The sequence below is a fragment of the Megalobrama amblycephala genome, linkage group LG10, assembly GCF_018812025.1.
Source record: "Megalobrama amblycephala isolate DHTTF-2021 linkage group LG10, ASM1881202v1, whole genome shotgun sequence".
Lineage (NCBI taxonomy): Eukaryota > Metazoa > Chordata > Actinopteri > Cypriniformes > Xenocyprididae > Megalobrama > Megalobrama amblycephala.
The window spans coordinates 21,126,972-21,139,259 of record NC_063053.1 but is presented as its reverse complement, the minus strand read 5'-3'; the positions used below and the strand labels follow the sequence as shown (position 1 = coordinate 21,139,259).

The 12,288-nt window shown below is 37.1% G+C and overlaps 1 protein-coding gene across 2 annotated transcripts; it reads left to right on the top strand.

Annotated features, from left to right (window-relative positions):
- Positions 1 to 155: 155 nt before the first annotated feature.
- golga5 (golgin A5) lies at positions 156 to 10,904 on the top strand. Of its 2 annotated transcripts, none has more exons than XM_048205378.1 (13): positions 156 to 347; positions 1,128 to 1,796; positions 3,293 to 3,517; positions 4,925 to 5,144; positions 5,258 to 5,381; positions 5,519 to 5,722; positions 5,809 to 5,976; positions 9,211 to 9,339; positions 9,436 to 9,534; positions 9,675 to 9,897; positions 10,020 to 10,125; positions 10,207 to 10,270; positions 10,393 to 10,904. In XM_048205378.1, the coding sequence occupies exons 2-13, from the start codon at positions 1,139 to 1,141 to the stop codon at positions 10,471 to 10,473; spliced, it is 2,301 nt and encodes a 766-aa protein (XP_048061335.1). In that variant the 5' UTR covers positions 156 to 347; positions 1,128 to 1,138; the 3' UTR covers positions 10,474 to 10,904. The 2 variants fall into 2 exon arrangements, with proteins under 2 accessions (XP_048061335.1, XP_048061336.1); XM_048205379.1 differs by lacking the exon at positions 156 to 347 and adding an exon at positions 392 to 538.
- The last annotated feature ends 1,384 nt before the right edge of the window (positions 10,905 to 12,288 follow it).

Below are 12,288 nucleotides of genomic sequence, written 5' to 3'. Positions count from 1 at the left end.
CCATGAAAAATTAAGTACATTAAGATTTACACATATAAAAGGTAATATATATTATATTTCATTTTATTACATTACAACATTACAGAAAGGGACTTTGGAATGACCTAATTGCAATCAGGCAGAGTAACAACATTCAACGTTTTTCCAGTCAGGCAGTGTGCAGGGCGCACTGTTATGGGTCCTTCGTGTAGTTCCTGGTCCACGTCGGTCTGGATCAGAATGAGAAACTGGATAAAAACAGTCACCGTTAAGCTCTCAAGATAGCCGTAGACACAATTTCTCCTGAAATTCTCCAGAAAATGCCCCTGCGAGATTTATTTACTTTCTGAGAGATCGGAGCCCTTCAGGTACAAGTGCCAATGCTTGCAGCAAATCTAACCTTAAATGCTGTTATAGGGCAGAAGACGTGAGACTGACTGTGCGATGCTCAACACTGCTGTCAGTTTGTTTAGAGGATTTGCTCTACAAATTATCACGTAATTTACTCGATAACTAGGCGAAATGTAGAGGATAGTGATTTTAAAGTGACAGCTGACAGGTTTGTATAAATAACTTACACCGTGCTAAGTGGATTTGGACGCAAAACGTAAACAAATATTGTTTAGAAAGAAATGTCAAAAACTATAGATAAACAATTATTCCTTTGCTATGCTTAGTGATCAATTGATGGATTTTGAAATAATTTATACATTTGAATTTATATATATATATATATATATTATATATATATATATATATATATATATATATAATGTATATGTATATATGTATATGTGTATATGTATGTATGTGCACATATATTATATTTCATGTTAGAGAATATTATCATTGATTTAAATGAGAAGAGTTTAAAAGCTCTGGATGTGGATCCAGAGTATACTCTAAGGGATAGGTTGTTTGCTCTGAAGAAGTCAAACATTACATATCTCACTGATCATGTGATTCACGTTGGTATCTCAGATTCAAAAAATTATCTGTTTTTGTTCAATTTTTTTTAAACACTTAAAAGCACTGAAATATGGGTGAGTCATTGAATGCAAGAAACGGGTGACATAAATTATATAGCATGATAGGCTAGCAGGCCTGTCTTCACTTTAACATCTCTGCACACATGTTTTCTATTCCAGAGGATCTTAGGATGTCTTGGCTTGTTGATCTTGCCGGGAAGGCAGAGGACTTCCTGAATAAAGTGGACCAGGGTGCTGCCAGCGCTTTGACAAAAAATGCTCAGCAGTCCTCTCTGTCCTACAGCAGCCCTGACACCAAAGACTCCATCCAGTACAACGCTGCAGCTTACAGCTCCACCAATGACCAACAGCACAGGGACTCCATCTCTGCCCCATCTCTTGGAAATTCAGCTTTCATCTCTACGGTTGCTGGAAACATAAAGAAACCCAAAGCCACGGTTTTGGCTGGTACAGCCAATGTCTCCAGCGCTATGTCTTTGGGTTCTAGCAGCAAAGTATCGTCCAACTTTGTGCGACCCAAAAAGCCAGAAGTGAATGACGATTTGCTCTTTGACTTCTTGAACAGTTCGGACCCACCGCAGAGTGAAAGAAAGGAGGTCAGGAGAGAATCGGCATCTAAAGCTTTGGGTCCTACAGCGGGGTCAGCTCAGACCCAGATGCCCCCTCTCTCTGTGGCCAGCGATCTCCAGATGGGCCCTTCTGTCGCTGCTACCCCTTCCTCCACACAGGGCCTGTCCAGAAATTCCAGCCTCAGCTCTCTCTCAAACAGCTCACACAGCATTAAAAGTTTTAAAACAGATGATGGCTCCACTCGAGATCAAAGCCAAGGTACAAAAGATACACCGTACATCATGTTCTGACATTTGGTTCATTTCATTGGTCTGAGGGAGAGAATTTTGCCATATTTCAATTTTTTGACCATTACAGGTTAACGACAGAGGAGATGAGGAGTTTAGTTTAATGAAACTCAAAGATCTTCCTACATTTGAAGTAAAAGAGATTTATCTGAACTGCCTTACAATGCTGCATCAATGTGGAAAATTATATTATATTTGATATATTATATAATAATGCATAATATTAATGGTAACAATAATAAAAATAAGAATATTAATAATTTATATAACATTCAGGTAACGTTAGCTCAGTTCCAAAAAGCAGGATAGTAGATAGTGGATACAACTTAAAGGTCCCGTTTTTCGTGGTTTTTTGAAGCTTTGATTGTGTTTATAGTGTGCAATATAACATTGTGTTCATGTTTCGCGTGTAAAAAAACAGTATTTTTCACATAATTTACTTATCTGTATACCGCTGTTTCCACTGTCATAAAAACGGGCTGATGACTTCCTTGTTCTATGAAGTCCCTCCTTCAGAAATACGTAACGAGTTCTGATTGTGCCAGCGGTTCCTGTGTTGTGATTCGACAGCAGTTTAGCGCATCTTGCCCGGAAAGGTCACGCCTCTTCCCATAACGTGGAGATGCACACGCTCAGTGTTATTGTAAACATGTCTTTAATTTTACCCTATCAATTTGAGCCGGAATCAGACCCGGTGATTGGACTGCGGGATGAAAATAACAGTGTTTCGACGACATGGCGACAAACACACTCTACAAACGCAACTCTTGTGTATTCCTGTGGGCGGAGGTTAGTCAAAAAACTGTTTTAGTGACGTCATTAAAGGAGGAAGTAGAGGGATGTAGTCCAAACTGGCCGTTCGATGTAGGCGACTTCTGTTAAATAAAATATCTCGCTTGGCATTGAACTTTGAGCTTTAAAATTTTTACAGATTTTATTTATACTCTAACAACAACATTACACACTAACTAAAGTTTGAAACATGGGATCACGAAGAACGGGACCTTTAAATGGACCATAATGAGATCTAAGTCTGCTTTTTAGGCCAGGGACAGAGTAAATGTCACTTCTTTGTCCACTTTAAAGTACTATATTTGTCATGCCCAACAACTGAAAAATAGCTGATATTTATAATCTTTTTATTATTTTGTCTTACAAGTAAATTAAAGAATCTTTCATAGAGTTTGTATTTACTGAATTTAGTCTTTTTTTCTCTAAATTTAATTTTATTAAATGTTTGAATATTGAATCTGTATTTACCATAAAATTAAGCTCAAATGGCAATACACTTACATATTATTAAACATATTATTTAAATGTATACTATTTGATCTATTTTGTCTAAATTAAACACTAAAAACAAAATATTTTAAACGCTACAAGAGAATTCAGGCACACACCTAAAGTTTTGATCTCATGTAGTTTTTCCTCTTTGTGCCTTCTTTTGACTTTTTATTCTCTGTCCAGCTGTTGTTTTAGAGAGTTTGAACCCAGAGCTGGATGTTCCCGCAGAGGCCCAGCCAACACCGGAGATCCCTCATCAGGACCGCCATCAAGAGCTTCAGCAGCAGCAGGGCCAGGAGCAGGTGATCTCCAGTCTTCGTCTCGAGAACCAGCTTTTGCGCAGTGAAGTCTCTTCTCTCAACCAGGAGATGGCCTCTCTAATCCAGAGAGCCAAAGACATGCAGGAGGGTGAGCCAGAGAGATTTCTGACCTGTGTTTGTTGAACTGTATGCTATCAATCAGTATTAGTTAGATATATACTTTTATAGTGTTTATTAATATTTTGAATTAGCCTTTATTTTTGTATTTTCAGTTTTCATTTTCATTTTAGTTTGTTTTGTAATTTAGTAATTTTATGTGCTTTTGTAATTTTTATTATTATTTTTTGAATAATTTTATTTAGATTTCCTTTATTTTTATTTCAGTTTTAGTTATAGTCATTTTAGTACTTTAAGTCACCGTGAAATCAAAATGGACAGTTGTTTTTTTTCAATGGAATATTGCAGTGTTTATTATAAATGATTTATCCACTGATGTTTACTGGCACGAGGACGGTACAATCTGTCACTCGCATGAGATCTACCAATAGCAAGCGATCATCCAATCATCCAACGATCCAATCAATTTTCACTTGGAAATTCATCACAATAGGGAAGAGAAGACTATCACAGCTTTCGTTTCATGCTGACTTTAAACTTATTGATTTCAGTTAGTTGCCAAGGCAACATTTCTATTTAGTTTTTTTTTTTTAATTTAAGTTTTTCAAGTCTTTCAAGTTTAAGTTTTTCATCGAATATTTATTTTATTTCAATTAACGAAAATGATTTTAGTAGTTTTTAAGGAACAATAACAACACTGATATTGAAATAACAATAAAATAAGTACAGAAGCTTATGCCAGAGACTCACTGCACGATTTTAGCCCTGATATTCACTTGTCTGCAGTTTTGTGGAAATCGCCAACAAATGCCTGAAATCGGTGCTCGTTTACAAGAGTGACAGTTGCGTAGTGTGTATCAATGGCATTATCTTACAGATATTTAGCATGCTAAGAGTGAGATATATTTAGCATGCTAAATATCTTGACCTGTCTGTGACTCAGAATGTGTTTTGACTGGAAATTCTATCAGCTATGACCTACAAGGCAAAGTTCAGGTGGAGGAGTCCTAGACCTGCAATGGAACATCAGCAAGCATGGCTTCTGCCAGCAACCATTCTCTCCTTCATATTCTTCTTCATTTTTTTTTTTTTTTCCATTGTAAATCTGCGTACAGTTTGGATCACAAGCTTCTTGCGGGCTACTGTTTTTAACAGAAATGAGAAATAAAAACTCTTGTCTCATGCGTGATTTTACGTTATTTCCTGTATCGCTTCTCGCATGTGTTGTGAAACATAGTTTGTAGACCAGACAGAGTCTTGCTATTCATCCTATTGAAATTTTGTGTAATGTGTTAGCCTCTGTCGCCGATTCGTCGTGTAATGTGCACACAGTAGCAACTAAATGGTACCCCAGACAGTCATGTAGTGTGAGAAGAATCATGCAGTTTGTACCCGGCATTAGGAAGCCATTAAATGATTATTTCCTCCGCTTGTGTAGAGGTGAACCTTTCCAGAGCTCGTGCTGACAAGTGGAACTCGGACCAGTCTCGCGTCGATCGCACGGTTCGAGAGCTGAGCGCGCAGGTTGATGACCTCACAGAAGCCCTGTCGGCAAAAGATGGTCAGCTGGCGGTCCTGAAAGTGCGACTGGATGAGGCAGATCAGCTACTGAAGGCCCGAAGTTCAGCCCTTGAGGAAGCTCAGAGTGAGAGGGTCAGGTTGGTCTCTTCAACAACTCAAGGAAGCAGAACATCACTTCTGGTTTATCCCATAACTTCTCTTCTGTGAATAAACAAACCTCTTATGCTATTTGGTGTTTTTTGTGTTTTAGGATTCTTCAGGATCAGAGTGAGGGCAGCAGTCTTCAGTCTCAGGCTTTACAGACACTACAAGAAAGAGTAAGAGATGCAGACGCAGCAGTGAAGAGAGAACAGGAGAGCTACAGACAGATGCAGGTGAGCTGACAGGCGTAAATAGCGCTATAAAAAACAGGTTTTATGTTGCAGTCTCTGTTAGTCCAAATACATTCTGTAGGATCTAGAGATAAACAGATGGACCTGGTAGATCAAAGTTACGTGCCATTTTCTCACAGAGCGAGTTTGCAGCACGACTGGCGAAGGTGGAGGCTGAGCGTCAGACATTGGCGGAGTCATTAACAAACGCAGAGCGTCGGGTGACTGAAGAGAAACAGAGAGCTGAAGAACTACAGCAACAGGTCAAAAGCGCCAGATCTGCAGCAGAGTACACCAAACAGGAACTACAGGACTACAAAAACAAAGCATCACGCATATTACAGGTCTCATTCTCTCTTTATTTTCATGTCACCTTTTATCTTGGTTTGATAAGCGTATGAAGTATCATGGGTGTGTGTTGTTTCTCCAGTCTAAGGAGAAGCTGATCAGCAGTCTGAAGGAGGGCTCAGGTCTGGAGGTGTTGGAGGGGGCCGGGGCCGGAGTTGAACTCGAAGAGCTACGTCATGAGAAAGAGCTGCAAAGAGAAGAGATTCAAAAACTACAGGCCCAAGTACAGAGCTTGCGGACGGAGATACAGGTACACGCACACTAAACAAAATTCCAAAATATACACACTCTAATGAAGAGTTTATGGATATAAAGTCCACACACATGCAGATCAGGGCTGAGTGATGTGGTTTAAAAATTTTTTTTTTTTTAGACTTTTGAAGGTATTTAGTGCATCTCCTTATTTTTGCGAGTTTGCTTTTAAATTACTTCAAAGGTTGAAGGACCAAAATTTATACCAAACACTAAATTTACACTATATTAACACTATATTATTTTTGTTTATATGCATCACTATAATAATATATGGTAATAAACAGCAATATTTACTTATTTATTTATCATTTATGTTTTCTAAAATATTTTAAGATCAAAAATGCCAAACATTTTATTTATTTTTTATTTATTTATCACATTAATAAAAGCATAGTTTAAAATCACAAATATTTACAATGTTGCTTCATTTTAATTGCCAGAAAAATCATTGGAAATATATGATCATCTTATATCATTACAAATGGAAATGGGGCTGGAAAATTGTAGAAAATGTGTCTTGATTATTCCACACTAGATGAACACAACTAAAAATCATATTCAATTATATTCATTTATATTTATCTCTATAATAATACATAGTAATAAATAGCAATATTCACTTATATTCTACTAAAATATTTTCTGAAAAATACCAAACATTCATTCTTTTAATAAAATCAAAATATTTACAATGTTGCAGCAAAATCATTTGAAATATACAGGTGCTGGTCATATAATTAGAATATCATCAAAAAGTTGATTTATTTCACTAATTCCATTCAAAAAGTGAAACTTGTATATTATATTCATTCATTACACACAGACTGATATATTTCAAATGTTTATTTCTTTTAATTTTGATGATTATTATAACTGACAACTAAGGAAAATCCCAAATTAGAATATTACTTAAGACCAATACAAAGAAAGGATTTTTAGAAATCGTGGCCAACTGAAAAGTATGAACATGAAAAGTATGAGCATGTACAGCACTCAATACTTAGTTGGGGCTCCTTTTGCCTGAATTACTGCATCAATGCGGCGTGGCATGGAGTCGATCAGTCTGTGGCACTGCTCAGGTGTTATGAGAGCCCAGGTTACTCTGAAAGTGGCCTTCAGCTCTTCTGCATTGTTGGGTCTGGCATATCGCATCTTCCTCTTCACAATACCCCATAGATTTTCTATGGGGTTAAGGTCAGGCGAGTTTGCTGGCCAATTAAGAACAGGGATACCATGGTCCTTAAACCAGGTACTGGTAACTTTGGCACTGTGTGCAGGTGCCAAGTCCTGTTGGAAAATGAAATCTGCATCTCCATAAAGTTGGTCAGCAGCAGGAAGCATGAAGTGCTCTAAAACTTCCTGGTATACGGCTGCATTGACCTTGGACCTCAGAAAACACAGTGGACCAACACCAGCAGATGACATGGCACCCCAAACCATCACTGACTGTGGAAACTTTACACTGGACCTCAAGCAATGTGGATTGTGTGCCTCTCCTCTCTTCCTCCAGACTCTGGGACCCTGATTTCCAAAGGAAATGCAAAATTTACTTTCATCAGAGAACATAACTTTGGACCACTCAGCAGCAGTCCAGTCCTTTTTGTCTTTATCCCAGGCGAGATGCTTCTGACGCTGTCTGTTGTTCAAGAGTGGCTTGACACAAGGAATGCGACAGCTGAAACCCATGTTTTGCATAAGTCTGTGCGTAGTGGTTCTTGAAGCACTGACTCCAGCTGCAGTCCACTCTTTGTGAATCTCCCCCACATTTTTGAATGGGTTTTGTTTCACAATCCTCTCCAGTGTGCGGTTATCCCTATTGCTTCCTTCCCTTCGCCTCTCTATTAATGTGCTTGGACACAGAGCTCTGTGAACAGCCAGGCTCTTTTGCAATGACCTTGCCCTCCTTGTGCAATGGTCGCCTTTTAGACAACTGTCAAGTCAGCAGTCTTCCCCATGATTGTGTAGCCTACAGAACTAGACTGAGAGACCATTTAAAGGCCTTTGCAGGAGTTTTGAGTTAATTAGCTGATTAGAGTGTGGCACCAGGTGTCTTCAATATTGAACCTTTTCACAATATTCTAATTTTCTGAGATACTGAATTTGGGATTTTCCTCAGTTATAATCATCAAAATTAAAAGAAATAAACATTTGAAATATATCAGTCTGTGTGTAATGAATGAATATAATATACAAGTTTCACTTTTTGAATGGAATTAGTGAAATAAATCAACTTTTTGATGATATTCTAATTATATGACCAGCACCTGTACACTGCCCGGCCAAAAAAAGTCGTTTTTTGTTTTTCCAAAGTTTGGATTTTAATAGGCAAATACTTAAGAATCTATGAATGGATCATTATTACAGTGATGATTATGTTTCTAATATGTTATATGTTCGGCAACAGTTCTTTAACGGTTCCTTTAAAGATGGAGTGTGTAGCTTTTCATTTCTTAAACAACCATGTAGGAGGACACATCATGGCCATATTCCAGGATGACGCAATGTCAAGATTCACCAGGCTTAAAACTGTGAATGAATGGTTCAGAGAGCATGAAGAATCATTTTCACACATGAATTGGCACCTCTGAGTCCAGACCTTAATTTCACTGAAAGTTTTTGGGATGTGCTGTAGAAGACTTTACAGAGTCTACAATACAAGATATTGACCAAAAAATGTTGCACCTCTCGATGGAAATAAATGTTGTGATGTTATTTCCATCAAGAGGTGCATACATTTTTGGTCAAGATCTTGTATTGACAATGCAAGAGATGAGCACTCTGTAAAATCACCTTCACCACATCCCAAAAACTTACACTGAGGTTAAGGTCAGTGGCAATTCATGTGTGAAAATGATTCTTCATGCTCCCTCCCAACAATTCTTTCACAATGTGAGCCTGATGAATCTTGACATTGTCATCCTGGAATATGGCCATGATACATCTTAATACATGGTTGTTTAAGAAATGAAAAGCTACACACTCCATCTTTTAGGGTTAAAAGGACCGTTGCCAAACATATAACATGCTAGGAAAATAATAATCACTGTAATAATGATCCATCCATAGATTTTTAAGTATTTGCCTATTAAAATCCAAACAGCAACTTTTTTTTTTTTTTTTTTTTTTATCCGGGCAGTGTATAATGAATGTTTGATAGGTATATCGGCCAGCTCTAATGCAGATTCAAACACTCTAGATATTTGATTTTCACCGCTTCTGTTTTCTCTAGGATCTGGAAACCCAGGCACTCACTGAGGCCGAGAACTGGAGAGAACAGCTGGCTGAAGTACAGGAACAACATGCCCAGCAGATCAGAGCCAAACAGGACACAGAGGCAGAACTGGAAAGATCCAAACAGGTACTTGAGATGGCACCATTCATGTTTTTAGAGAGGGTGAGTGGTGGTTGAGTAATATGCTGAATATTGAGTGAATGTTGATTCATTTTAATGCAGGAACTGCAGTACATTGAGGAAGAGCATCATCGTACTAAAATCACCCTTCAGGGTCGCGTCAAAGACCGTGAAGATGAGATCCAGAAGCTTAGAAACCAGGTACCCCACATACACATGCATGGTGGACACAGATTTATGAGGATGGAATAGCAATTAAGGTTTTACAGTAAGCATGTTTAAAAGAAACCTCTGTGCAGTTTTCTGAATTTTGATGGGAAATTTCACAATTCTCCTGCTAGCTGACCAATAAGGCTCTTAGCAACAGCAGTCAGGCGGAGCTGGAGGGCCGTTTGCACCAGCTGACAGAGACACTGATTCAGAAGCAGACCATGTTAGAGGCCCTGGGCACAGAGAAAAACTCACTGGTCTTTCAGCTGGAGAGACTGGAACAGCAACTGAAGAGCCTGCAGGGTGGTCAGAACAGCAGCTCACACATCAACATGGCTGCCATGGAGGGACCAGGTCAGTGCACTGCATGATAGGACTGGATTTATGGGACTTTTTCTAATCAAACCACTCAACGCAAGCTTGTTTGAATGGAACCATTTCATTTTTGAAAGCCAAACATGATTGTGTGTGTACAGGTACTAGGCAGAGGAACACACCAATCCTGTTTAGTGATGCAGACGGACCGGGTACGGGAGTGTACGGGAGGGTCCGTAAAGCGGCCAGCACCATCGACCGCTTCAGGTAACGGCGTCCCTGGAAATTTGATAAATATATTTTACAGTGTTCCAATAGCATTAAAAATGTTTTTTTCTTTTCCTCTAGTATACGGTTAGGAATCTTTCTCAGACGTTACCCCATGGCCAGGGTCTTTGTTATTATTTATATGGTGAGTTCATAGCGTGTCAAGGAAGTAAAGATTAAGAAGTCAAACTTATGGGAAAAATGTAATGTGTTGTGTGTTTACCATGTTTATTTATTTGTTTGTTGAATGTATGTTTTTCATTGCAGGCACTACTACACCTTTGGGTAATGATTGTCCTTTTGACATACACACCAGAGATGCACCCTAGTCATCCTGATGGGAGATAAAGGACTTTCTATCTACAATAAAACAAAATAATCTATTTGTGATTAGTGAAAGTTAATTAAAGGTTAAACTTAGGGAGATTTCGGGCTGCTGTACAGTGGCTCAATATGCATTCATATACAATTTGCACAGACATGCTGTTGGCCGTTTCTCTCTCTCTCTCTTTCTCTGTTACACTTGCATTTTCCCTCATTCCACCTCATTTATTTGGCCCATTTTCAGTAAGTATGGTGTGAGTGTTAAGAGCAGTATAAAGTGAAATATTTAAGGTGTAATTTAAAGGTGTGGTTTTATTCGATTTAAGAATTTCTTTTCTTTTAATCATCTATTTCACACAAATGTAATCATGATTATTTTTGTTACAGGAAATAACAGATTGTATTCCTCATACTGTAAAGCAGATTTATCTTAATAAATATTAACACAGACATAATCTTTATTCTCTCAGCTGTTTTTGTGACTCTTTATATAGTAGTACAGATGGGCACAGGAGGAGAGATAATGAGGAAAATGTAGAAGTTGCTACAATATATTATAAATGAATAATATTTAAAAATAACACATAAATGTATTTTAATATATAATTAATTATACAATACTGTTAAAATGTTTGGGGTCAGTAAGATTTTTGAAGGTTTTTGAAAAAAAGTCTCTCATGCTCACAGAACCTGCATTTATTTAAAATAATTGTTTTCTTTTTAAACATACAGTACAGTCCAAAAGTTTGGAACCACTAAGATTTTTAATGTTTTTAAAAGAAGTTTCGTCTGCTCACCAAGGCTACATTTATTTAATTAAAAATACAGTAAAAAACAGTAATATTGTGAAATATTATTACAATTTAAAATAACTGTGTACTATTTAAATATATTTGACAAAGTAATTTATTCCTGTGATGCAAAGCTGAATTTTCAGCATCGTTACTCCAGTCTTCAGTGTCACATGATCCTTCAGAAATCATTCTAATATGCTGATTTGCTGCTCAATAAACATTTATGATTATTTTCAATGTTGAAAACAGTTGTGTACTTTTTTTTTCAGGATTCCTTGATGAATAGAAAGTTCAAAAGAACAGCATTTATCTGAAATACAAAGCTTCTGTAGCATTATACACTACCGTTCAAAAGTTTGGGGTCAGTAAGAATTTTGATTTTTATTTTTTTGAAAAGAAATTAAAGAAATGAATACTTTTATTCAGCAAGGATGCATTAAATCAATCAAAAGTGGCAGTAAAGACATTTATAATGTTACAATAGATTAGATTTCAGATAAACACTGTTCTTTTGAACTTTCTATTCATCAAATAATCCTGAAAAAAAATATTGTACACAAATATTTTGTACAATTGTACACATTAAATGTTTCTTGAGCAGCAGATCAGCATATTAGAATGATTTCTGAAGGATCATGTGACACTGAAGACTGGAGTAATGATGCTGAAAATTCAGCTTTGCCATCACAGGAATAAATTACTTTGTGAAATATATTCAAATAGAAAACAGTTATTTTAAATTGTAATAATATTTCACAATATTACTGTTTTTTTTTTTTACTGTATTTTTAATTAAATAAATGTAGCCTTGGTGAGCAGACGAAACTTCTTTTAAAAACATTAAAAATCTTAGTGGTTCCAAACTTTTGGACTGTACTGTATTTTAAAATGTAATTGAAAGCTGAATTTCACCATTATTCCTCCTGTCTTCAGTGTCACATGATCCTTCAGAAACCGAATCAACACTGAACTAACTTCAGCTGAACAATGACACTGTTTTCTTTTAGAGCTGCTGTACAGCCAAAATGAAATCTGTTTGCATCAT

What these genes read in the sequence shown, in the direction of transcription:
- golga5 (XM_048205378.1), top strand. Translation starts at nt 1,139, where the DNA reads ATGTCTTGGCTTGTTGATCTTGCCGGGAAGGCAGAGGACTTCCTGAAT. An exon ending in TCCAGAAGCTTAGAAACCAG is followed by an intron (nt 9,535 to 9,674) that starts GTACCCCACATA and finishes TTCTCCTGCTAG; the next exon opens with CTGACCAATAAGGCTCTTAG. An exon ending in TCTTTGTTATTATTTATATG is followed by an intron (nt 10,271 to 10,392) that starts GTGAGTTCATAG and finishes TTTTCATTGCAG; the next exon opens with GCACTACTACACCTTTGGGT.